Genomic DNA, 25,612 nt, shown 5'->3' on the forward strand with positions numbered 1-25,612 from the left:
GCACTCGGCTGCTGCGCGTCGGTGTGAAGGAGGCGCGTCTGGAGGACGAGGGATCGAACACGGTACCGGGAGAGCAGGCGCGGTCTGCTCAAGCACCAGCAACGCAATCGCCTTGATTCGGATGAGCCTGTAAAAGGAGAAGAATAGTTAGGCGCGCGGGCATCATTGTCTTGTCTGTTGCTTGTCGCTGGATTTGGCGACGATGTGCAGACGCCCATCGTCCGTGCGATGCCATCGGCCGCGTTCGTTTTGGATTTCGCCTGCAGCCTGACGGGCACGTCAGCGTCCACATCTCCCAAGCTCGCCGCTGCCTGACGCGCGTCGAGCCGGCGGCGATTCGCGTTTGCTTCCCGGGCGCGGGGAGACGACGACAGGTGGCTCGGCGCGTGGCTCTCACTTTTGCCACCATGACGAGGGGAACGTGGCTGAGCGATGCTTAAGGGACGCGATGGGCCTGAGCGACGACAAGGATCGCATCGTGATCAACGTGGGAGGGATCCGGCACCAGACGTACCGCAGCACCCTTCGAACCCTTCCCGGCACCCGCCTGTCGTGGCTGGCCGAACCTGACGCTCCCAACCACTTTGACTATGACGCTAAGATCGAGGAGTTCTTTTTCGACCGCCACCCGGGCGTGTTCGCGCACATCCTCAACTATTACAGGACAGGTAAGCTGCACTGCCCGGCCGATGTGTGCGGGCCGCTCTACGAGGAGGAGTTGGCGTTTTGGGGCATCGACGAGACGGACGTGGAACCGTGCTGCTGGATGACCTATCGCCAGCACCGGGAGGCGGAGGAGGCCCTTGATAGTTTCGGCGGCGGGGGACTGTTGGACCTGGGCAACGACGATGCCGAGCCCGAGCAGGAGCACGGGGAGGACGACGCGGATGAGATGACGCGGAGGCTGGCGCACGGAGACTCACCTGATGTTCGCAGCGGCACTTTATGGAGCCGCTGGCAAAAGCACGTTTGGGCTCTCTTTGAGGACCCCTACTCCTCCAAATATGCAAGGGTGAGTTGTTTGCATATTTGGTTTTCAGCCCGTCCGATCGCTGGGTGAATTCATGAATGACTGATGGCTGGGAGGCTTTCTAAGTCGCCATGTGACCTTGAAATTGATCTCGCAACGAATGGATGGCACACTAAGGCAGGTAAAATCGTCAACCAAAATTCCAGCTGGCAATAGGAACAATAATGAACACTTTTGATAACATACAACAAAGATTTCGCTCTCATCTGTAATAGTTAACCTTCATGTTTGTCTTCTAATGCATACAGCAACAACTGGCGTTTCCTTATTAAACTTCACAACTGCAATGTCAATTTTCAAGCGTGCATAGCATTGCGGATACAAATATTCGTATCGAGCACTTGTTGCTAGGCAGAGCTCAGAGGGCTCATCCCGCGATGCTGTTTGACTGACAAAAAAGGGACTGATGGTGCTCTGCCTCGGACAGCGGGCCAATAGGAATAGGATGTCAATCAGAAACACACTCAATGAGTGTGCCGCGAGAGAGCATTAGGGGTCCCGTGGGAAATGACCCAATATCACTTCATTTGTCAACTAATTATTTATTCATTGCAAACATATCTTTGTTCATCTATAACTTATGGTGACAGGCAGAATAATTACATGGTCTTCCATTAGATGGCAGAGGATACCAGTGTATCCACCATTCATAAAAGAAAACAAGTCCTGGCTTCCTGCAAGGATGCAGTATTAGATATCAGATTTGTGTTCACCTCAACAGGCCCAGTTTCCTGAATGAAGAGGTCACTTTGGGAGTAAATTGAGATGAGATCATTATTATTTCAGGATGGGGAAGTTAACCTTCTTCTTCTTCTCTGCCCTGCATTATTCTCCTCATTTCAATTTAAAACGTTCAGGGCAAGATTCTCTCTTCTAAAACAACATCAACAAAAAAAGAATTGGTTGTCGATCAGTCCAGGTTGTACCCCACTCTCCCCCCCACCCCCCCCCCCCCCACCCCGCGAAGTCAGCTTTCATAGGCTCCTTGAGGACCATTGCCATCCACGGATGATTGTAAACGTTCCAATAATCAGCTGCAGCTGAGGAAATGTCGTCAAATATCCATCCCTATTTTCAATTGAATCACTATTTAATAGAAAATAACAACGATATGAATATATCACTACAAAATATGAACTGCTCCTCATCCAGAGTCACCACAGCTCGTATGAGAAAAATTAGGAATTATCATTCCGGGGTACAAGGTTCCCTGGGTAGACTTGCTAAATGGGTCAACACCACATTAGGCAAGCAGATCTTTTGCACCACACAGCAACATTTCAGTGGCAATCCTCCAGACTAAATCCGCTTGCTGTTGGAGGTGGCATATTTGGTCCTTGCTTTTGGGCATTTTTCCATTTGAGCCTCTAAAAGGCGACAATTACGTTACATCTCCACATCTTCTTTTGACAAGTGTACTCCTCTGAAACCTGCTGCGATGCATGCTGCTTCAGCAGCTGCAGCAGCCTGATATCACCCCCCCCCCCACACACACACACATCTAGCGGTAGCCAAGCATCCCTGCTGTTTTTCACTCTTATAAACGACATATAATAAGTCTACACACCCCTGTGTGCCAGATTTTTGTGGTATAAAAATGAAACCAACATACATCATTTAAAACCATCTTAAAGGATTTATAACCTGTAAAATCAATTAAACATTCGAATGAATTCTTTTGAATCTTTTTCAGAGAGTAGGTACAAACAACTGAGATAATGTGACTGCACAACTCTTCGCACACTCTTATCTGCGTGTTCACATTTGAATTCATGCTCGACAGGCTTCAGCACACCTAACACCATTGAAAGTGCCTTTGGGTATCCCCAAATAAAGTTCAGCTGTTCTCATAGGGCATTTCCTGACATAATTTTTGCCATTTGGCAGAAAACTGAAGGTTTTGTGATAACACTGACTGATATTTGGAGCTGTTCATAATACTCCCCAGTTTGAAAAAGACCCCGGATTTCAGCTGAAAATGAAAACATCAGTAGACTTTTCCTGACATTTTTTGTTTTCACCTGGAATGTGGGCATAGACAACATGGTTGGAATTATGAACTGTTCCAACTAAAAGTCAGTGTCATCACAAAACCTTCAGGCTATGGCTAGAAAGCCCCCAAAAATATTGCAAAACACCAATTTAAAGCCGCCCATCGCATCATCTTTTAAGCATCGCCTTGAACTTTCCCACAGCCAAGATGGACAGCACGTCTTCCCTGTTTAGACGAAAGCTGTGCAAGGTTGGACAAAGCGCCACTAAGACAGGCAAGAAAATTAATTAGAACTGAGCCTCAGACTTAATTACAGACTCTATTCACAGTGGATACATCAGTGGAAAAGCCTTGTCACAGCACATCAGCGCAAGCTCACAGTTTGCCGACAACAATGAGACTTAACCAATAAACAGCCCGTGGTGCTCACCTGGCACCCTCCCCCGATGCTCACACTGTTCCCAAGTGTCACCAAGACACATCATGCAAAGAACAATGTGATGACATGAAGCGTTTGAAGGGTGTGATTGTTCACAGGCCTGAGCAAGCCGCTGGTGAACAGAGCAAAGAGCCTTCGTCACATTAATGGTAGCTGACCGATAATGACCTCGACCCAACAATGCATAATAGTCAGGGGAAGAAACTTCAAAATCAATAATTATAAAATCGCTTGGCAAAAGCAATTACACACATTACAACATACTTTGTTCAAGCAAAATACAATGATAAACATTATTGTTTTAAAAATTGGACTAGACAAACTCAGCTCAGCGAGTGATCGTCAAACATCCATCAGTGTAATAAGTTGATTGGCCTTTTCAACTTTTGAATTATGCATGATCTAATTGTAGCTATAAAGTAGGGATTAGGTATCCCCAAGGCATTTTTTGTGAACGTAATCAAATTGTGACATGCCTGCATGGCTTGGATTGCTTTTATGAGGTTGTAGCGTACACTCGATTGCATCGGGATTTTATTGGGGCGAGTTATTTTCTGCACAATACGTCGTAGAGGAGGCATAGTGCACAACAACGATTATGCAATGCGTCTCCACAAAAGCACACACAGCGTTAGCGCTCCAATGTTTGTCACTAAACTGCATATAAAGAGGCTTGTGTGAGTCACTTCTTAATTTAAAAACAACAAGAGTAAAAGACGTAAAGTGAATGAAATTTCATATGAAACTAATCTTGTATGCCTGTGGTTTCCAACTTTTTTTTTTGTGTCACGGACCGGTTGAGACAAGTACATACTGTTCGCGGACGGCAACCATTGTTTTCATCGCTTTTAAATCGCCAGTTTTAGAACACTGGGACTGACAACAAAGATAATGATAGCGTAATTCAAAATTTTCTAAACCTTCATTCATTTCAAACAGTGTTGTTGTACTGCACAACCAATCTAGAATAAAATAACACAGTGAAGTATTAAGAAATTGACCAATTATAAAAAATAAATACGCCTTATAATGTCAACAAAATCATTTTTAAAGTTACGCTCCAACATACGGCGTTAGCATCATTGCTACTCGCAAACTATGACACCATTGATTGCTGCTTTCATCCGGTGGCTACCGGCTCGTTATTAGCGACTAAACTGCTCATGTTTACGTGGGGAGGCAAACTGCTCGCATTTTTTTCATGCTTTCCACTTGATCACTTGGGAGCTATTTGTTCAAATGATTCAACAGGTTTCTTGTACTGTATTGTCTTGTTTTTGACGACATACGACGCACAACAGTTTCCTCCTGCTCGTCGCTAGGGGGGGAACTTCTCTTGCCCAAATAGCTTCATCTTCGGATGTCATGGATGCCCATTAGCTGCCCGTATAAGGCTGTACGTTTGGTCAATTTGTTACTATTACGTTCTTATTGCTGTTTCTTCTTTCATTTATTGGCGGATTCTTTTTATTTCATCTTGCAAACTAATGTTAGAAGGGGGAGTCGGATTGGCAATAGAGTCGCACACTTTTCCGCCACGGCTGATGGAGTAAATTTGCTCAGCGCTCGCAGGTCTGTCTCCGTGCAGTTTGGTCCCAAACGAGCAGTGACCCGGTACCGGTCCGCGGTTCGGTGGCTGGGGACCGCTGCTGTATGCAACTTAATCCTATCGCTTCAGCATCATGAGTCGTTCCAGAGTTTTGGTAGCAAAATGTAGCACTTTCGGGGCAAGATATATAATCTTGAGCATGCGTGGTACGCGTGTGGCGTTTGTTACTGCAAAGCTCATCTTTTATTTTAGAGTGCGTGGATGCGGGGGTTCGCGTATCTGCACGGCTTGTGGAGGCGTAACGCAATGCTAAATATTTGGTATCACATTTTGTGTTCATGTTTGATCTGAGATTTGGATGGCAAAAATGGATGCTGAAGCTCAAGGAAGGGAAGGGTGACGCTGACAGGACCAAAGTCGTTGAGCTGCAGTCAAGTCAACAATAACGCTTACGTGGACAGGAAGCAGACGTTCATGAGCAAACAATTTCCCAGGCGCAATTCAAAGGATTGCCACTGATGACTTGGTGTAATGAGGGCCTGCTTTCCATCTCAGCCTGCAAGAGTGGACTCGAATGACTGAGACGCTGCGTGGAATATCCAATTCTCTGATGCCTAGACATGCCCAGTTCCGTTGTCCCTCCCTCATTCATTCATTCATTCATTACTCCACCCTGCCTCTTAACAAAGCTGTGCATTAGCTCGAGAGCACACTTAGCCCCCACTAAATCCAAACTGCTACAAATTTGGTGACTTCATAGAGTGCTAACAGATCCCGCGAGCCATTTTTCAGTGCATCGACTGATCTGCTGGTGGCACGCTTCCAGCTGTTTTCCGCAAATCGCAGGCGCGGTCGCACATACTGTAATCCAGTAGGATGAGAGGATAGCGCAAGGAGAGGGCTACGATCAATACCCAGGAGAGCATACTGTATCGGTTACACCTACATATGTAGCACGTTTCAGAAATATCAGAGGCTAAATGTGATGAAATGCGATCGGCAGATCAATGCCGATGAAAGGTAAAGCACTCTACGGTCATCTGGGGTGATGTTGGTTAGTCGTAAAAATGGTCTTCAGTCTAATCAGCCTCAGCCCACCGTGATTGCCAGGTGTTGATTAGCCAATCGATCTGACCTTGAGTGGGGGAAGACCAGCTGGCGCTTCATCCAAAAGGCCCAGTTTCATGTTTATCGTATCTTGTATGTTCCCGCTGACGGCACTTAACCTTGAAAATGCCGTGACCTTGAGAAGGAGCAGAGAGAGGAAGGAGCGTGAGAGTGTGAAGCTCGCATTGATCGTTCCCGCCGAGTGGCACTACAGAATCAAGACGCGGCGCAAGGAAGCGGCATTGTCAACGTTAAAGCGGATGCCGATGTCGAAGATTAAATTGCGATGCTAAGAATGGCTGCCTGCGGTTGATTACATCGTGTGTGTTACTGCGCTTACTCACCTTGTGTGCTTCTTCACCCTCTACCCCCCGTCCCTCCCATCCCTCCCGTTGCATTGTCTTTTCCTCACTCTCTCTGATTTCCTATCCAGTGGGTGGCTCTGGCCTCGCTGTTCTTTATCCTGGTTTCCATCACCACGTTCTGTCTGGAGACCCACGAGTCCTTCAACCCTATCATCAACCGCACTGAGGTGGAGCTGGTGGACAACATCACGGTGGAGCACACGTACCAGGAGCCCGAGACAGCGGCCTACCTCACCTACATCGAAGGCGTTTGCGTCGTGTGGTTCACTTTTGAATTCCTCATGCGAATAACTTTCTGTCCAAACAAATTTGACTTCATCCGGAACGCTCTGAACATTATCGACTTTGTGGCCATCCTGCCCTTCTACCTGGAGGTGGGTCTCAGCGGGCTCTCTTCAAAGGCAGCTAAGGATGTGCTGGGTTTCCTCCGAGTGGTCCGCTTTGTTAGGATCCTGCGTATCTTCAAGCTCACTCGCCACTTTGTGGGTCTGAGGGTACTGGGCCACACGCTGAGAGCGAGCACCAACGAGTTCCTTCTCCTCATTATTTTCCTCGCCCTGGGCGTCCTCATCTTTGCCACAATGATCTACTATGCGGAACGGATCGGCGCAAACCCCAACGACCCTCGAGCCAGCGAGCACACGCAGTTCAAGAACATCCCGATCGGATTCTGGTGGGCCGTGGTGACAATGACGACCCTCGGCTACGGCGACATGTACCCTCAGACCACCTCTGGTATGCTGGTGGGAGCCTTGTGCGCCCTGGCGGGCGTGCTGACCATCGCCATGCCTGTCCCTGTGATTGTCAACAACTTTGGAATGTATTACTCCCTGGCCATGGCGAAACAGAAACTACCAAAGAAAAAAAATAGGCACATCCCACGGGCACCCCAACCTGGTTCTCCAAATTTCTGTAAATCGAGCATCAGCTCACAACATCAGAGCCCTGTTGCCCACGACGACGTTTTCGAGATCAAGTTTCAAGGTAGGATAAAGCTCTTAATACATAACTGAAGCAGTCCGATACCTTGTTGACTCATCAACAGCTTGCTGGCCTGCAAAAACACAAATCACTATTCAGCTGTTTCTCTCTTCCCACACTTCAGTCAGCTGATGAGTCAGGCATGAGATTAAACAGCAGACTTTCCCAGCACACCATCAATAAAGTACATGATTTTCTAACTGTGAATGGAGAGAAGTAGCGATTTGGGCAAATCATTATTAGTTTTGCGCGTGACTGTTCAGAACATCATTCAGTGATTCATTTATTGCCTTTTAGGAAAGTGCAAAGTGGATGTCATGTCTTTGCAAAGTTAACATCCGAAACAAGACCTATGTATCAACACAGAGTAGAGGACAGGACTCCGCCATCTATGAATTGTTAGCAAATAATCTTGCAGGAGATGGATGCCCCAAAAGATTTGTGGTGCTATTAAAGTGTGTGTGTGTGTGTTTTTTTAAACGATTTCAGTTGTCCAGATTTTTGAGGGGCGTGGCTAAAACAGCACAATGTGACGTACTTCGGTGTCAGTCATGTGTTTCCCCCCGTCACTACTATACTTGCATATGAACCTGAGCATCTTAATTCGCATTAGCAGTTTTTATTAGGCCCGAGCTTTTTAGCTCACCAACCCTGTGGTGGCTAGCGCCTCGTGTTGAACAGAAGAAAGCCCCACCACTAAACGGAGGCTTTCATTTTCGCAGCTGAAGCACGTAGGGCTGTGTCGGCACATGAAACACCAATTTTCAGTGGGGAATACCGTATTTTCACGACCATTCGGCGCACCGTATGGTTGGGCGCAGTCTCATTAATGGGTGCTATTTCTGTATTTTACACATAGACAACACGCACTGTATTATTGGGCGCAATTTTAAAGTGGTAAAACATACACCAGCTTAAACATACGGCATTCATGCGCGCACGCTAAAAACACGTTAGCTTGAAGCATACGGTAGCATGCCAAGACATACAGATACAGGCTAAAAACACGTTTTTAAAAAGGCAACGGAAGCAAAACTGAGTTCTGTTGTATTTTATTTAGCCATTGTACAATGTACTCACGTTTTTCGATCAATCATCACCCAGAAATCAATCAAAGTCCTCATCCTCTGTATCAGAATTGAACAATTGTGCAAGTACAGGTAATCCATCAAAAACGCCGTGTTCCCTCTCGTTGTCAGTCACTCTCATTGCCATGTGGCTCCACAGAAATGATGCCGGCTTTGCCAAAAACTCGAACAACAGTGCAAGCAGACACAATCCATTCGCAAATTGTGGCGTAACTCGCCCGGCGCTGCCTCTCACTCTTTGTAAAGTTGTGTTTGCCATCGATCATTCATTGTTCCCATGCCGTTCGCAACTTTACTTTGAACGCCCGGTTGATGCCGATGTCGAGCGGTTGGAGTTCTTTAGTCAAGCCTCCGGGAATAACGGCAAGCTCAGAGTTCATTTGCTTGACTTGGTTTTTCACCGCTGCTGTGAGATGGGCACGCATGCCAAAAGCATAACCGATGGCTTGAAGTTTGAACTGAGCTTCGTAGGCGTGTCTCTTTGTAGAATTTATTTTCGGGGGTTCTTAGAAACCAAAACCGAAGTTGTTTTGCAACAATGCACATAGCCACACTCTATACAGGTGTTGGTACCTGCTTGTGGCGTCCCTTTAGCGTCCACTTACACGCCCACCCTTCACTCATTGGCGGACTTCTTCCCCGCATGCCTGTCGTCACTCACGTCTGCCTTTTCTCTCTCTCTCTCTCTCTCCATATATGTATATATACACGCCCACCCTTCACTGATTGGCCGACTTCTTTGCCGCATGCCTGTCCACAGTCACTTCCGCCTTTTCTCTATATAAACAGCGTGTCGGCTGTCAGTCAGGTTTTGGAACTCAGCGCATACACAAGACGCTCCGCATCATAAGGCGTCCTGTCCATTTTGGAGAAAATTTAAGACTTTTAACGGCGCCTTATAGTCGTGAAAATACGGTAGTTATAAGTGTTCAATGGACACGCCCACAGCATTTGAGAGTGGAGATAACAACACGATTTTTCACGTTATTGAAGCCCAGCTGATAGGCTCAGCGATTTTTTTTTTTAATCTTTCAAATTTTGCAGGGTTTTTAACAACCCTCTTCTCTGTGCTGTGTCAAATTTAGAAGGCATTTATTTTCACTTTACAGGGTCTTTAATGAATTCTAGCTTGGCACATGTGCCTCCTTTATAGTTTGCGTAACCCTACGAACCAACGTACTGACAAACAAACTGCAATACAAACAGTGGGCTACCTCTTGCACATACGTTTTTAACCTTGGTAAATATACACAGTCCTGATGTGCACACAAACCATAGAAAGACCAATTACAAGTCAAACATCACACAGCAGCTACACGATGCACAAAAAGTACACATGCAGAGCCACAGAGTGAAAAACATATTAAACACGATGGCGAAGGTCACGAGATTTTTTTTTCCTTTTTCCCCCGATGTGTTCTTTTATTTGTTCTTTGTTGTTGTGTGGAAAGATTCCAAGCTGAACGGTGAGGCTGCGAACGCTGCTCTGGCCAATGAGGACTGCCCTCACATCGACCAGGCCATATCACCTGAGGAAATCTTCAGCCCCAGCGAAAGAGAGCGGCCCTGCTTCCTGGTCACTACGGCCGAGCGGCCCAACCACACGGGGGGCAGAGTGAGGAGGGGTACGTACAGTAACAGCCAATCACAGGCCCCTGTAAGATACTGACGCGGCTCTAAGGCCCTAGGCAGGACACGCCCCCTTTTCCCCCTCCCCTTCTTTTGCAGAGCGTTATCACTCACAGGAACATAATCATGAAAACACGCTCACACAAGTGCAAACCTCTTAATGCGACACCTTCACAGCCGCTGCTTCTCCTCGATTATTCCCACGGGAATTGTACATATTCCAAGTTAAGGCCAAGCACAATCACCGCAAATGTCAATAATAGTTGTCTACATCTACATAATATATTTTTGGATATCATGCATAGTATAACACTACCCCTATTTATTTACCAGTGAGAAAACAAATATTTTGAAGATTTATATGATCTAGAATGTGCTGTCTTACAATGCCTAGGAATCTATTGATGTGCTATGTGTGTACCGAGTATGTATGTGTTTTTAATGCTAAGTACCATGTGGGATCCTGACTTTGAGTACATTGCTCTTGGCCAGAATGGTGCATGACGTGTCTTGCTGACGGGTGCTATCAGAATGGTGAAGGAGCACAACAGAATTTGAGATTTCTTTTGAAGAGGCCAAGTCCCAGTTTTTGATTTTACACCAAAATTTTCAAATAAAGCTACGAGTGTGTAGCCTGTGCATCAAAACACAAAGTACCAACAGTAGCTGCACATTTCCCTACCTGAGGTGCCTACCTTTTCTAGCATTCTACTCCAAACCATTCCTGTACCACTCCGTGCATGCCCTTGTACTCCGGATGACTCAATGCATGGAGAATTCAGATCTGTCTCAAGTGTGTGTTGACCTCTGTTTGGAGACAAAAACAAGAAAGCAACAGGTGTAGTATTAACAATGAAGAACATGCACAACAACAACAACAACAACAAAAACACAACAACACAACTCATGTCATGGATCCAGTGCTGGAGTGTACTCAGAACGTTCTCTGTTTTTCAACTGAAGGTTATGAAAAGCCTTGGAGCCTTAACAGCATGTCTGGCATGAGCGGGGATGCCTCTGGAGTGTCCTCAGTGTCCGCCCTGCCCTGCAGCCCACCCTGTCTAATGCAGCACTCACATTCTCCCATCCCATCCATTATGTAGCATGGTTGAGTAGCAGATACAATGCCATTGGAAGGCCAGTCCACACTTCTCCTCGAAACATTTTTTTTTTTCAGATATCACCCCCCCCCCCCCTTTTCTTTTCTTTTTGACACTTTCGTTCCTGCTTTCTCATTTTTATTTTTCTTCTCCTGGAAAACTGTATCTCAACTGTTCGGATACTCCCAAGGGTTCCCCTTGGGGGGGTGTCATCATATCTAGACTAGAAAGTCACTTTGGCGAGACGCCAAATGAGCATGGGTCACCTCAGTCGCTGGCAAAAGCGCCGTTCTACAGGCTAACTCCACCTCTTTTCCCCCTATGTTGACTTCATTGCCTGTTGCTCTGTTGCTTTTGATCTCGCATACTTTTCTGCCGACGACTTTCTTCTTCTCATCTGCTTTTGGCAATCCTGTGAAAGATGTAACGGTGTGCTGGACATTAACAACACGTTGCTTTTAAAACATATCCAAACTGTATCATTGCCAGGTGTTAAGGAAACTTCTCTGAAGTGCTTTGTATGTTGCAAAGTAGAGACGTTACAATTCTGAACGCGCAAAAGCAGCTAATGTTAACGGAGTGGCCACGTATGAGTGGAAAAAAAACAAAAAAACAAACAGCAAGATGATGTCCAATGCACAAAGGAGATGATGACAATTCCTATGATACTAGTGATGAATAATGTCAACGGAACTCAAACTGTTTGGTCCTTTGCATGAACTGCATGAGAAATTATGTTCTACAACAAGCTAACTGTATTGCAGTACCTGTAAGAGAAAACATTGTCTTTCATAAGCATCGCAAAGCTTTGCCATTTTTATGCATTTCTGAGACAGCTTTACAAGAGACTCAGTCATAGCGAGATTTTTATGTAGCTGCCATTCTTTGCCTTTCCCCAATATATCATATATATTTTCTTGTATTCATTTGACTTCATTTGACCACTGAAATTATTTCACTTGAGGTATTTGGTACAAAGCCAGCTATAAAGTTGGCATGAGCATATTTTTTTTAAAACAAATATATCCACTGGTAGTTAGGACCTTTTTAAGGGGAGAAAAAAATAATTGTCTCCTGCAGCCGCTCTTATGGTGTATATGCAGAAATTGAGGCAAGAAATATAACAATGGTGCTTTTGTACCAGGTGAGGCAAAGTAAAAAAAATTATGAAATGAAATATTTTTGACACAATACAACATTGTTGTAGCATAAAGACATTTGAAAGCTGCTTATGATTTCATTTTACAGCACACAGCTTATTCGCAATCGAAATAACTTTTTGGTTATCACGTTGACGTTTAGCAAATCATCCTTTGGAGAGAAACAAAAATAATCTTTTCTACATAATGAAGCACACAATGTTAATCGAGGGCCACTCGAAAAATCATACATTATATATACCGGTATATATATATAAATATATATATATACACGTCAGGTTGGAATAAATTGCAGGTGTCAAGAGGAGTGCAGCATGTATCTAATCAAAAATGATCAATACAGTACACATGTTCCTATATGCTCCCAATAATTCGACTTTTCAAGGCACTTTAACAGATGTTGACCAATCAGGAATTGGACAAATTTCTAGAAACATTTACGTATAAATATATGTTCATTCTGAACGAACAGAGTTTTACATTCAAAGTCATGTCTTTTGTGGTGATTATATATTAAGAAGAAAAAAAAACTTGTGAAGAATTGTTGGGAAGAGATGCAGGTGGGGAAAAGAAAATTCAAACCACTATGGAATGTGGGTCTTCTTGGGGAAAGGTAAATGCATGTATTTTCAATTTATGCAACAGAAAAGTATTCAAATAAAAAAAGATGTACAGATAAGTCCTTGCATGAAATAAATTTTGTACTCAATGAGCGTTTAGACTCCATTTTTATTCAACAGCACATGCATACACATCCTTGCCTTTTGTCGATAATCGCGTAAGGGAAGAGAAACAAAACAAGGTGACCGACAGTGAGAGCATGACAAAATATCCGCATGACGATGACTGAAAAGTGGATCTCAACCTGTTAAAAAGGCCGCATGATCGGGCATGTTGATTTAACCGACTCTGAGTCCGGACCAGACAAATCTTTGTCTGATGCCTTGGCTATACGCATGGGAAAATACACATGGTAAACCTGCCTTTACCATGAGCGACTAACGGAGCACATTTTCTTTCCCCGTCGAGTGTCATTTCACCTCTCCCTGTGCCGCAGAGGTATCAAGCCATCACCATCAATTCCGACATAAAACATACCTGGTGTAATAATTTCTTTTCATTATTGTTTGTTTTTTGTTTTGTTTTATATGTTTATAGAGACCCAGAGACAGCACCGGAGCAGACAACCAACCGAGTCAGTTTGTGTTATGAACCATGGTGTACCGACCACTATGTGTATGACCCATAATGGCCCATCACCCACTTGATAGTGCAGTAGCATTGTTGTGTGTATTACTTAGTACTTTTTAAATGGGTGTGAAAGTGGCAACCTGATCATCACAAACTCAGCATAGATGTAGCACTGAGGACGTTTTGTTGTCAAGCCTTACGTAGCTAAGTATCTGTGACTGGTTACTGTGTTGTAATCTGTGTGCCTGTTTTCTGTGTGTGACAGAGCTGTAAATCCGCTTTTTTTGTGCGTGCGTGTGTGCTGACGTTGTGTGTACCAATGTTTTGGAGTGATCATCAAGTATTTGTGTGGTTCCTGTGTTCAAAGACAAAAAAAGAATGGTAGCTCTGATTTCAAATCTCCTTCCCTGTCACATCAAACCCTTGTGAACACACCGTGAACTTTGCACACTCGTGCTCACCTCTTTTGAAACTTTTGCGCTTTTTTGCACTGCTCCACTTTTAACATTCCTTTGATGAGTTTTTAGCACCCCCCCAAAAAGAAATGTCATACTTGAACTCCGTCTTTATCTTGTATTTTTGAGGCATTACATGGTCAAATGTGCTGTTAGAAACTAGCAGAAAATCACTGAAGTAGAATTGGCATAGTATCCCCTCTGTTTAAATTAGTAATACCTGTACTTACCGATGCCGAAAAACACTTAATACACCGTACTGGACAAGTGCCTCTGTCACATAAATTCTCAACACTCAGTTGTTTAACATGATGAAATAATGTATTGCAGCTACAGATGATTTCATTTGAATCGATCAACAGAGATTGATAGACTAACATCAGCACCGAGCTCAGACACCACATATATAAAGTTGACACGTCCTGTAAAACACAAAATTCGGGGAAGGGAAAACAAACATGATCAATCTCATCCTTAACAGAAAAATACTAAATGAATCAAAAGCCCCCCAAAAATGCATCTTAAGTGTGCAACCATTTCATCTTGTAAAGAATGTTGTAGCCTAATTGTGCACCAACTTTGAATAAAAGAGAGGAGAATAAATTTGAACAAAATCAACTTTGACAATTTGTTCCGGCTCCAAGACTATTTTTAAGAGGGAAATATATGCAAAGAGAAATAATCTATTCCAATGTTAAATTATCATCATCATAAAACCTATTAACTCTGTTTTATCTTGTTATTTATTATTATTATTTTTTAAAACATTATAACACGATCACACAATCGGGGTCCGACATTAACAGTGGCCCGATGGCCCGGGGGTCACCACGTGATTGTGTCGGGCCACTGGAAGTTCACTGACACTGATGCTTCACCATTTCATCCATAGCTAAATCTACATATATACATTTCGTTAAAATTTGTTTTAAATCACAGTATTTATATTCAGGGAAGTGTGGATTTGGACATTTGAGATACAGGTAGCTCTACATAAATAATGATGGCTTTCCTTAAGTGTTTTAAATCAGGGCCAGTGCCGGTTCTGGCAGGGCCACCACAACTTGGCTCATAATGTCGGACCCTACCCAAGTGTTAAAAGTTAACCACTATATATCGTTGCCGTCTGCTGGAGCCAACATTTCATATTTTTTCAATAATCTATTCGAGTGGTCAGTTCTCACGTGTGTGTGTGTGTGTGTGTGTTACTAGCTCAACACACATGCCATTTTTGGGGGGAGGTGGATTCATTGTGGAGATTACGAGGATTCCGCCTGACACCAGAAGTAAACAATCTACTATGATAAATTACTTAAAAATATTCCCCAAGTTAAGTTTTGAGTTACGAAATAGTCTAATCCTCACAATTTAAAAAAAAAAGGCATTTTACAGCGGTGTGTTGACTTTTTATATGTGTAGGAGCCCAGTGTCGATTGGTATGGAGAGGCAACGAGCATCATAACGAGTAGATAACAACCACGATAGCCTTGTTCGAAGCGCAGCTTACATTGTTTGGAAAAGTTGAAAATGAAAGGGAGCAACTTTTTCACAAATGACTGCAGTCACACTGAAGACCAACCACTGGGAACTGTGTGCTTGTCACTGTCTGACACACAACCAAACATCAGCAATGTTACGTTTCAAAACATTCATAAAACATACGAGGGAAACACATGCGTGACACTGATTGAGATTTACAGTGTGTGTGTGTTTTGAACACCATGCATTTTGTGGCTAGTTCTCTTAGTTGGGTGTTCAACCGTAGTTTAGATTGGTTGTTGGTTCGGGGTTTTTGGTGTCCTTTCTGACAACAAATAGTGTTAAATAAAATATCAAAAATACAAATAAAAAGAGATTTTCAGGGGGTGTTCGTTTATTGTTTTGAAAATCTTGGTAAAAACTTGGTGTGCATATTATATTAGCATAAGCAGATCAAACTAAAAACAGCAATGAATAAAATTACGTAAAAATAACTTTAGCTATTGGCCTTGATCGTGTATGTTGTCACCTGGTACGACTGCATGTGACATCAAGATGTCTTAGAAATATGCAAGTTGGGTCAAATGCAGCAGGCAAACTTCCCCAAGTGGAATTAATGACAAGTACAATATCAAAGTGGCAATAAGACAAACAATTCTAAGTGAGACAGTTGGCAGAAAACCCCCCCAAAACATCCATGTGTGAGCAGTAAATCATGAGCTGGTAAGAGATATTCCAAAGTACAAGACATCAGAGTTCGAGTGCCTCCTAACGCTCAAGATCACAGCAATAAAAGTGTCGACGTGGAAAGATGAAGATGTAGCCACAGCTGGGCCCCGCCCCCATATTATCATCGCCTTCAATCTTTCGGGAGGGCCGCGAGGTGTCGAAATGGCCGTGTCACATCAAGATATCGCCCCTCCAACATGGCCGTCAAATTGACGGACTGACTAGAGAAACGTGACCTCGAACATAACTCATGTACGTACACACACACTGAGGCATTTCGGACACTTAACTATACCGAAAGGTCTGGTGAAAGTTGCTGCCTAACGCTTCGCTAGCTAACACGAGTCAACACATTTTTACCGTTTTTCTTTTGTTTTTAAAATCAGCAATACAAATAAACTTTGAGGTGATTTTCAAATTCTGAATTGGCCTTCTTTTTTTTAATCTAGCAGATCAGATTTTCATGACAATAACATAATAATTTAATATGTACCGGTAGTATATTAAACATTACAGGTTAGGTTCAGCGACAATTGGAATGTCTTTCTGCAATGTCGTAGCTATAAATTATAAAGCATGGTAAAATCTGTATTAGACTTATCAGATGGATTGGATCGGCACGTCATTTTGCACGACATTGATCGAATCTGCAAAATAAGACATGACAGCAAACATAGTTTCGTTCACTCCCGGGAGGTTCTGTGCTGCCATTATAACCGCCTCCACACTCCAATGTTCCGTGCACTGAATTTTTATCATCGCTTTTGGGAGAATTTTCTATGTTGCCCCCCCCCCCCCCCCCATGCCTTTCAGCGCCTGTCAATTAAACATAAATTTTGTCTATTCGGCGAGTCTCATTCCCCCATGAATAGCGGGTGTCGAGTGTACAGTAAATAAACAAGTTGTTTAAATATCACTGGCATCAAGTCGAAACCTTGTACCTTCAAATCGTCCCTTTTCAGGAGACTCCAAAAAAAGGCTTGTTTGCTCAACCAGTAACATTACATCATTAAAGAGAGCAATCCTGGTCAGTAATTTGGAAAAATAACACACACGCTTGTAGACTAGCAGTATAGATCTTTTTTTTTTGTTTGTTTTAAGATAAAATTTACCAAATTGTGCCTTCTGATGTCCAACAGCAGCGATATATTGGAATGGCTGGGTCATCTCCTGGTCGTAGGGGTTATAGTTTTTTTGTTTAATTTGTTGCTAACGGTGATCAGCTCCAAAATCCTGATCTCACAGCTGCAACACACCTGATTCAAATGATCGGGTTTATCATCAGGCTCCTGCAGCGCTTGCTGACGAGCAGAGTTTAACACCTATGGTGTCAAGCCTAATTTGTATTTCGCAAGCTTTTATAGGTCAAACCGAAAAACAACACAAAACAAAAAAATGACGTTGACCACTCTCATCACCCAGATGAGTGTTCATTCATAAATTAATTCCATAACAGGAATTGAGATCTAAATCTGAGTGGCATGATGGCTCCAGTGTAAGTGGCGTGCGTGCAGAGTTTATCACTTGTCTTCGCACGCATTCCCGACGCACACCGCCATTGAGTGTCCAGCCCCGCAGCCAATGACAAGAGGTCTGAGGCCGGAAACGAGTTGCGGCTGAAAGACGTCTGCCAGCGAACCGTCGCCGCACATTCCGTGTTCATTCCAGCCCCAGGAAAAGAGGCGCTCCCCTGAGAAGGAGAGGGATCAGGGGTCAGTGTAGCAAGGCGTGAGCTAATTTTCACAGTCTGGGAGCGGGTGAAGCAAAGTTGCAAAGAAGAAACCAGAAAACAAACGCTCACACACACACAATGACACCCAGTCAGCGGGAAATAAAGCCTCCGCGCTCATCACAGCTGGACGGCTTGTTAGTGGGTGTGGTCAGGGCTGTATCACCGAGGAGACACGTGCCATGGCAACACAGTTACCTAATAGGCTCCATTGCCATGGCAACAGAAGCGAGCTTGCTTTCTCAAGGGTAACACATCGCAAGCTCTCTCAATCTGGCTGTCGTGTGTCTTTCATGCTTTGTCTGTCCGTCCACATTTGCCGAATCTCCTCTCCCGCTCAGAGTCGAAGATTTGGACGTGCGCGGCGAAACATATGCGTCGGTCAACGGGCAGACCGAGATGTCATGCCAGCAAGCTTATGTCAATGTGGCACTCTGCCAGCAAGGGCTATGAACAGACGTGCCACAGCCTTTCCAAATGACGCATTTACTTACAAATCACTTTTTGGTATTCAGTAACAAGTGTGAATCTCAAAGTGAAATTTCTGTTTGGAAGCATTGTGCTCAATGAGGGTGAGAGCCTGGTTTGGGCGCTGTGCTTTATCCATGGACTCACTGTCAGGAGCATACCGCACATCAGTGTTTCCATGGCAACAAAGTGCTGCACTTTCTGCACAGCAAAAAAAAAAAAAGAGGATTGAAATCAAGACGCTCAAACCAAAAGCAATTTCCTTCTCAACACATCCTGTTGATGAAGATTTTATCCGTTCGGCCGTCTAAATGTCAAATAATTAACACTTCCGCACCATTGGATGACTCACTCCATCTCCTATTTTAGGCATGTGAGCATGAACAGTGTTTTCTTTCTCAGATTGCATGCAGAGCATCTTCAGGCCCTCTCTCACCTTTGACCGCAGACCATGAATCCAATCGGTGAGGAGTATTTCCTTAGGTATGCTGTATACGTGGAGAGGCAAAGCCAGCAACAGATATCATAAGCAGCATGCAGAGCAGTTGGTTTCCGCCTGACCTACTTGAGCACCAGAAATAGCAGCACTCAGGTCTCTACTTCCAATCCCGTTTTGCTATTTCATTGCTCCTGCCACCGCCATGTTCAAGACCGCTGGAAGAAACGAGGGGAGCGCGGCAGAGGAAGTGAGTTACCCGAGGTTGACTTGAGCGCTACCTTTCCCTCTTTTGCCTTCTCATACTTTGGAGCAGGGGTGGGCCCAGTTTAGCGCGCAGGCCACGCAGCCAACACTAATGTCTAATCTAAATAATTCATTTACTTCAACAGGACATGAAACACCTCTTTCGGGAATCTAAGAATATTATCTCATTCAGTACCAGACAATTCTGGACCAAGTCTGAAAAGACGTTTAAAAACGTCTTTGGGAGTGAATGAGTTATAAGAAACAGTCCCCTTGTACAAAAATTGATGAATTCCGATGACTTCATATTTGTTCACAACCAAGACTATTAGTGGCTCTGTGGATTTCACAAATTACTGACCACTTCAAGTGTTGAAAATAGCTTGCCATCTTTGACAAAGCAATGTCAAAGGCTCAATAAACGTTTTTTTGGGGGGGAGGTGGATTTGCAGATGGGAAGATTCTACTCCTGTCCATGTAACTTTTTATGAAGAGTGTTACAAAATTAACACCTATTTTCACATTTGACATAATTTATGAATGAACTGGCCCACCTGTGTGTTCACAAAGTCAAACGCGGCCCCTGAGCTCAAACGTGAGCCCATCCTTGCTCTCAAGCTTTGTGAGAGCCGATACTGACGGCGCGTTCCTGCTCACTTTTTCTTCGTTCAGACAGCCTGTCCGAATAACATACAATGCTGCATTTTAAAAATACCTTGCATGTGCTTTGAAGGAACATTCTACTCGTGTTTCATCTGCCTCCGATGTATTTATACTCACGCTGATGTAACAACTGGGTCAGTGTTCAAAATTTAATGTGAGAAAAATTTGACTTCTAAAAATTCATCTTGAAACTTGGTGGCTATAACGAAGGGAACGGAAGGTGCAAATCTTGATATATTTGACGAGGAAGCACAAGCAAATTTGTGGACTTCTCGTTCAGGAATGTGTAATATTTTGCTCTTGTGTGTCTTAACGTCCCCTGTCCTCCAACAGGAAAAAGTCGCCTGAAAATCTGTGTGTGATTAATTCAGCTCATTTACAGGGCTGTTAGCATAATTGCATTTGTCAGTGATCCCATCCTAGCGAGCCATGATTATTTCCTTCTGGAAAAGGCCGCAGAACGGTGAAATGACCTCAGAAATCTTCGGAAGTCAACAGAAGGATAAATGTTTCACAATGGTGTGACATCTCGAACATATTGCACAATTGCCCAGTAAAAGTCAAAGAGACTGATTTATTTCTTCCTTCTCTTGTTTCAACTACGATGGCATAATCGCTTGAGCGGTGTTTACTTCCAGTACTGTTGTGTTGGCATCTTGCCCAGATTTGACTAATATTACATAATTTAAGACAACATAATCAAACACTCAGATTACTGAATCTTGAGGGAGAGTACCGGTACTCACCTACAATTGCGAGGTTATGTTCAGATCCACATGCAATCTGCAGGGGAAAGAGCCAAGACATTAAAACGCACGCTGGAGGCGGACACTGAACTTTCACAAAGGACGTCATTGCCAAAGATTGCTGACCCACCACACACATGCAAACTAAGACGATACATTTTAAATATTGAATCGTTTTCAGCCCCCCCCCTCAAAAGAAAAAACAACAACAGCAACCTTCTTTGAAAGGTGAATTTAATAGGTTGAACATTGGTCAGGAAAACGAGCAGCTGTCGTATTATTAAAGCTAACAAAACATTGCTCTGCTGCCAGAGGAGTTCATGCCAAGGACGAGAATGTGCCCTGAGTTTGCTGACTAACACTATTTTTTCCCTTATAAGCAATGGCTTTTTTTCTGTGGGTTTTTCACTGTTCACAACAGCGTAAACTGGAAGTGACATCGACCAGCAAATGTATAAATCCACATTTGAACATCGATGTCTCTGTGTGCTGCTATACATGCCTCCAGCTTTCTCCTATTGCAATCAACATCTTTATAAATAAGCCTTTGTCTGCTGACTGCCTTTTTTCCACTTCAGCATCGCAGAGTGGCAAGTAAGTCCAACGACGGGCTATTATTTGTTATGCTCACAGGCCTCATAAAAATGTGACAGCTAACTAAACATCGACCCCGTGGGTGTGTACGCACGTCACGAGAGAGCCCCACCGGGCTAAAAGATTCATTGTCCACTCAGCAAATCCATCTTCACCTTTAGCTTTATGCACGTAAGGTGACGGCACAATGACATACGCCACGGCCGCTGCATCGACAATCCCCGCGCGTTGGATCAGAGAAATCCGGAGCTCACCCTTGTCCAACCTTGAGATCTGCTTTATTAGCAGCCCTCTCCTATCATATAGCAACCATTTGGAAAAAAGGTTAACTGCCATGCGGCCATATAATGGCCCCTACGGGAGAAGAAAACTCTTGACTGTGCAAGATATTTAATGGCTCTTTAGCCTGTGGATGATAATGGAAAAGTGTGCATGTTTTTTTATTACACATATAATGATGTATTACATCAAGGTATCTCACTCCCATTCGGTGAACTGTGACACATCCCATACTAAACTTTCAGCTTCCTTGTGATCCATTAGTGGGTGTTGGCTGCCTCCTGCTGGATTAGAGAAGAACTACATGATGAACATCTACCTGACCTTAGTGAAAATTGTAGGAACGAACGACAACATTATTGGTTTTGCGGTTCAATGTGTATTAACGAGACGCAAAATGAAAATTTTGACCCACAAACCGTGATGTGAAACCGCATATATTGAGCCTTGTACGATAAGTCTCACCTGTGTTGCTCCACAGAGGATATTCACCTCGGCAGGCACGAAAGTCTGCCTGCCACTGTCTGCTGATTGATGCTTAGAATTCGGGCCATCTGTCAGAAGTCGGCCCAGTTGTCCGTAATTCCCTCTGCCCCAAGTGAAGACTCTCCCAGTCTCTGCAATTTATGTCTCCATTAATGGCACATGTGGGCTGCAAAAAAACATGATGCTTTTTTTTTTTTTTTTTTACTGCAGCTCACCTGTTTGGGCAATAATATGAGTCCAACCGCTCCATACTTTTACAACTTTCTCTCCATTTAGGAGTGAGCGCTTGAGCAGAGCAGGAGTGGACAAGAAGGGCTCGGTGGCCGTCAGCTGGTTGTGCTTGTTGCTTCCCCACAGAAATAAATCACCATCTCCTGCATGTACCGATGGGGGCAACATTAGTCTTCATTTGGCAGAGGCAACGCAGTAATCAGGAGCCACTGATCCACTAATTACAGGACAGACTTGAGAGAAGATGGTTACATGACAGTTCAAAAGTGAAATCTAGAAGGCATTGCGGGCAGAAAAATATTTGAAATGCATTCATGTAGACATATGCTTTTCATTTAAGTTCTTTTGACAACCCCTAAATATTCATTTACTTTTAAGACTTTAGCGGACTATTTCACCAATACAAAGCTGGACACTTAGAAGCTACATTGGTGCTTTGAAATCCAAGTTTAATTCTGATTCTTAACAAGGTAAATAATACCATATAATAGAGTGCAATACAAATACATATAGTAAAAACATGATTAAAGAGAGTGTAAAGAATTAAACTGTACACCACGATTAAATCATTACAGCAAATAAATCACCAAAACTGAAGGGGTTTTTTTTTGCAGTTGATAAAAAAAAATCTGATAGCTATATTGTCTTTCTACATGTGCTGCTGCACTATTTCTGTTCCAATGTTTGTTTCTTTAGACACAACACCACATTGATGCTATTTGTTAGCCTGCCTATGGCGTTTCCCATTATGCGTGAGCATTAGGCTAGAAGACTTGAAGTTATGCGGTGGTTTTAAAAACAGATGTAATTCTCTTTGTTTTATGTTTAGTTTGACAGTAACCCTTAACTGGGAGATGCATTAACCCTTAGAATCCAGTTTGGGTTTGGTGTAGCGTGCTACAAGCGATACCTGTAAGGCATACGCAATGTGCTGAGCCCGCAGTGACAACACGAGCCATCTTCTGATCCAGACCTGCAACATAGCCAAACCAATCCTGTCACCACAGCGAACATCAAGCGAGGCATCAGTCCTCTGCTTTCTATAGGCAAAAATTCTTCTCACCTGGCACAAGAGAAGGAACCTTGGAGTTGAGGTGTGATGGAACAGGGTCTGGATTCAAAGCTCTCTTGGCAAGGCTACGGAGACCTGTCCCCCACTGGTAGACGCATCCCGAGTCTGGGTGCAAAACAGAGGATGAGATTGGGCAGGATTTATTATTGACAGTAAACACAGTGATCCAGTAATAGTGTATACCTGTGATTGCAAGAGCATGCCGGAGGCCAGCTGCCACGTTCATCACACGCTCCTTCAGACCCTAAGAATAAGCAACAGGATGAATTAAAGATAAGGTGCAACTGCACAGTTAACAATGACATTCAATTTAATGTAAAACAACAACATATAAATATACAAACACAAATAATGCTGTCAGAGCTATTACATAACCATCACATCATAACGCAGATTTCTGCCTCATTGAGAGTTGTTGGAGCTTGGCTCTACTCAGTACAACTCCACTTAACTTCAAGAATATTATAGATACAATACATCATAAGGAAAAATAATTCTGTGGTACTGTTAGCTCTCATTGGATGGTGCTAATGTGCCTAACATTGTGGCAAGTAAGGGTATTGTGGCATGGACAGGCCCTTCAAAAAAACAAACAAACAAACAAACCAACCATAATGGCTGCCTCTACCATGTGCTCACCTCAACGAGCACCAGTTCTGCAGAGTGTGAAGTCATCTGATCAATACCCAGCTGTCCAAACACGTTGGAGCCACACGCTAACAGGTTGCCACAATCTGTGTGAAATAAGATGATTAGTACTGTCCTGGAATGGTTGCTATGTTTCCACGTCTTAACTGTAAACAATCATACTTCTTCATCCTGATGTGGGGAATTCATATTTTTGTTTTTTTAGGGAAATTAGTGAGAAGGACTATAGTATGTCAAAAATGAAATGCTGTCATTAATCACCAGTAAGAAGAAGAGTAAAATCCCAGCCACAGGCAACATTTGTGACCCGCTGATTCAGGCCTGAGCAGTGCTGAAGTGTTGAGCAGCTGGCAGTGTGGCCGAGCCCAAGCTGGCCTCTGTGATTTTGCCCACACACAAACGCCTCTCCGTCGTCTGTACAGAAGCACATGATGATGAAACTTTTTGTTTACACTTACCCTAAAAACCCTTTCACAAACTACACACTCATTGACAAATTGATCCTTCATGAGATAGGACACATACATGAAGTACACAGCAGATGCTATCAATCCTGTGGTTCAAAAAAAAAAAAAGGTTCACTGTACATGTGGGAGACTCAAGTCACATGACCTAACTCAAGCCAGATGTAAGGCTTTCTTTTTCTGTTGCTTGGATAAAACTTATCAAAAGACTCAAGATGACTTTGACCTGGTCATAATGAGTTCCTAACATTATTCAAATTGGATACAAGGGTTAGTTAGCCCTTGTAAAGACTTGCTTGAGTTGAATATTGATGACTTACCAGTGACAACCACTGAGTGTCCCCCGCCACCGCAAACAGCCTGGACTGTCCTTCCATGCAGAGCAACCTTGTTCGAGAGCCGTGGGACTGACTGGTCCTCCTCATGCCCCTGTCCATGTTGCCCGTAACTGTTGGCCCCCTGACAGACATATTTAACATTCGCTGTCAACCAGTTTGTTTGTTTTTTTCAACAAAAGTTTGATTGTGTCCAAACTTTTGTTGAATTCTGTTTGCTCGCCAAGGAAGTTACGTAAGTTAAATCCTTTTCAACGAATAATAAACTAACAGTAGAAAAGGAGAATCGTTGACTTTGTCATAGTGCATGACATAATCCGTGAAAATTAATAACACAACTGGCTCCAAATGAATACATATAATATGAGGTTAGTTTGGTTACAAACTTACCCAGGCTAGTAAACAAAAGTCCTGCCTCCAGCTGGTTGCCATGGGCCGTAAATGATTGCGTTAAGATGATTCGCGTCACTGTCGTAAATTGTCATGAATGCCAGTCGTTCTCAAATGTGTCACTTGAAGGCAAGTCAGTGAGTACTTTGTATTTTAAAATCTATAGAAAAAGTAGCATCCGTGCAAAAAAAAAAAATCCAAAAAAAAAAAAGATATTGATCACAGCAGTTGCCGCCTTGCCACGAAAAATGACAAAGATCCTTATTGAAACACAAATGTTTCAATAATGTTTTTAAAATGTCTCTAAATCCAAAAGCACTCCGTTCAGACCTACAATGCAATGTTCAGTATTGACAGCTGGTCAGATTGTCAGTCATCCTTATTATTCATACATATTTTTAGACATTTTTCAGGAGATCTGTTTTTATTCAAAATTAAGAACACATCTTTACTGTAATCCCAAAGGAGGACACTTTATGTTGATAATTATTTTTACGTGCACAAATCTTTATTTATAATTAAGTGACTTC

The 25,612-nt window shown here is 43.4% G+C and overlaps 2 protein-coding genes across 10 annotated transcripts; one reads left to right on the plus strand and one right to left on the minus strand.

Moving 5' to 3' along the window:
* Positions 1-17: 17 nt before the first annotated feature.
* Positions 18-25,128, minus strand: sergef (secretion regulating guanine nucleotide exchange factor). Of its 8 annotated transcripts, none has more exons than XR_015100609.1 (12): positions 25,083-25,128; positions 24,678-24,816; positions 24,155-24,307; positions 23,885-23,979; positions 23,429-23,489; positions 23,237-23,350; positions 23,084-23,146; positions 22,158-22,316; positions 21,922-22,073; positions 20,584-20,620; positions 10,877-10,988; positions 18-127 (listed from the first exon to the last, which is right to left on the minus strand). XR_015100609.1 is itself a non-coding variant. In XM_086108315.1 (11 exons), exons 1-11 carry the CDS (start codon positions 25,122-25,124, stop codon positions 10,960-10,962), a joined length of 1,044 nt encoding a protein of 347 aa, XP_085964441.1. In that variant the 5' UTR covers positions 25,125-25,128; the 3' UTR covers positions 8,501-10,959. The 8 variants fall into 8 exon arrangements, 5 of the variants coding, with proteins under 5 accessions (XP_085964441.1, XP_085964438.1, XP_085964437.1 ...); XR_015100607.1 differs by lacking the exon at positions 18-127 and adding an exon at positions 18,929-19,146 and having other exon boundaries at positions 8,501-10,988; XR_015100608.1 differs by lacking the exons at positions 18-127; positions 10,877-10,988 and adding exons at positions 17,862-17,985; positions 18,929-19,146.
* Positions 98-14,701, plus strand: kcnc1b (potassium voltage-gated channel, Shaw-related subfamily, member 1b). Of its 2 annotated transcripts, none has more exons than XM_086108306.1 (4): positions 98-1,012; positions 6,552-7,467; positions 10,004-10,177; positions 13,600-14,701. In XM_086108306.1, exons 1-4 carry the CDS (start codon positions 449-451, stop codon positions 13,707-13,709), a joined length of 1,764 nt encoding a protein of 587 aa, XP_085964432.1. In that variant the 5' UTR covers positions 98-448; the 3' UTR covers positions 13,710-14,701. The 2 variants fall into 2 exon arrangements, with proteins under 2 accessions (XP_085964432.1, XP_085964431.1); XM_086108305.1 differs by lacking the exon at positions 13,600-14,701 and adding an exon at positions 11,145-13,155.
* Positions 25,129-25,612: the final 484 nt, after the last annotated feature.

Source organism: Hippocampus guttulatus, chromosome 4 (assembly GCF_054856545.1).
Source record: "Hippocampus guttulatus isolate MCC_2025c chromosome 4, RoL_Hgut_1.0, whole genome shotgun sequence".
Taxonomy (NCBI): Eukaryota; Metazoa; Chordata; class Actinopteri; order Syngnathiformes; family Syngnathidae; genus Hippocampus; species Hippocampus guttulatus.

Bases quoted from the DNA above. Each gene is read 5' to 3' on its own strand.
- kcnc1b (XM_086108305.1), top strand. From the start codon at position 449: ATGGGCCTGAGCGACGACAAGGATCGCATCGTGATCAACGTGGGAGGG. The intron at 1,013-6,551 runs GTGAGTTGTTTG...TTTCCTATCCAG, and splicing joins ACTCCTCCAAATATGCAAGG to TGGGTGGCTCTGGCCTCGCT. The intron at 10,178-11,144 runs GTACGTACAGTA...TTTCAACTGAAG, and splicing joins GGGGGGCAGAGTGAGGAGGG to GTTATGAAAAGCCTTGGAGC.
- sergef (XM_086108311.1), bottom strand. From the start codon at position 25,124: ATGGCAACCAGCTGGAGGCAGGACTTTTGTTTACTAGCCTGG. The intron at 20,621-21,921 runs GTGAGACTTATC...TTTCCCCTGCAG, and splicing joins TCCTCTGTGGAGCAACACAG to ATTGCATGTGGATCTGAACA. The intron at 17,986-20,583 runs GTGAGTACCGGT...TCTCCTTCTCAG, and splicing joins ACATAACCTCGCAATTGTAG to GGGAGCGCCTCTTTTCCTGG.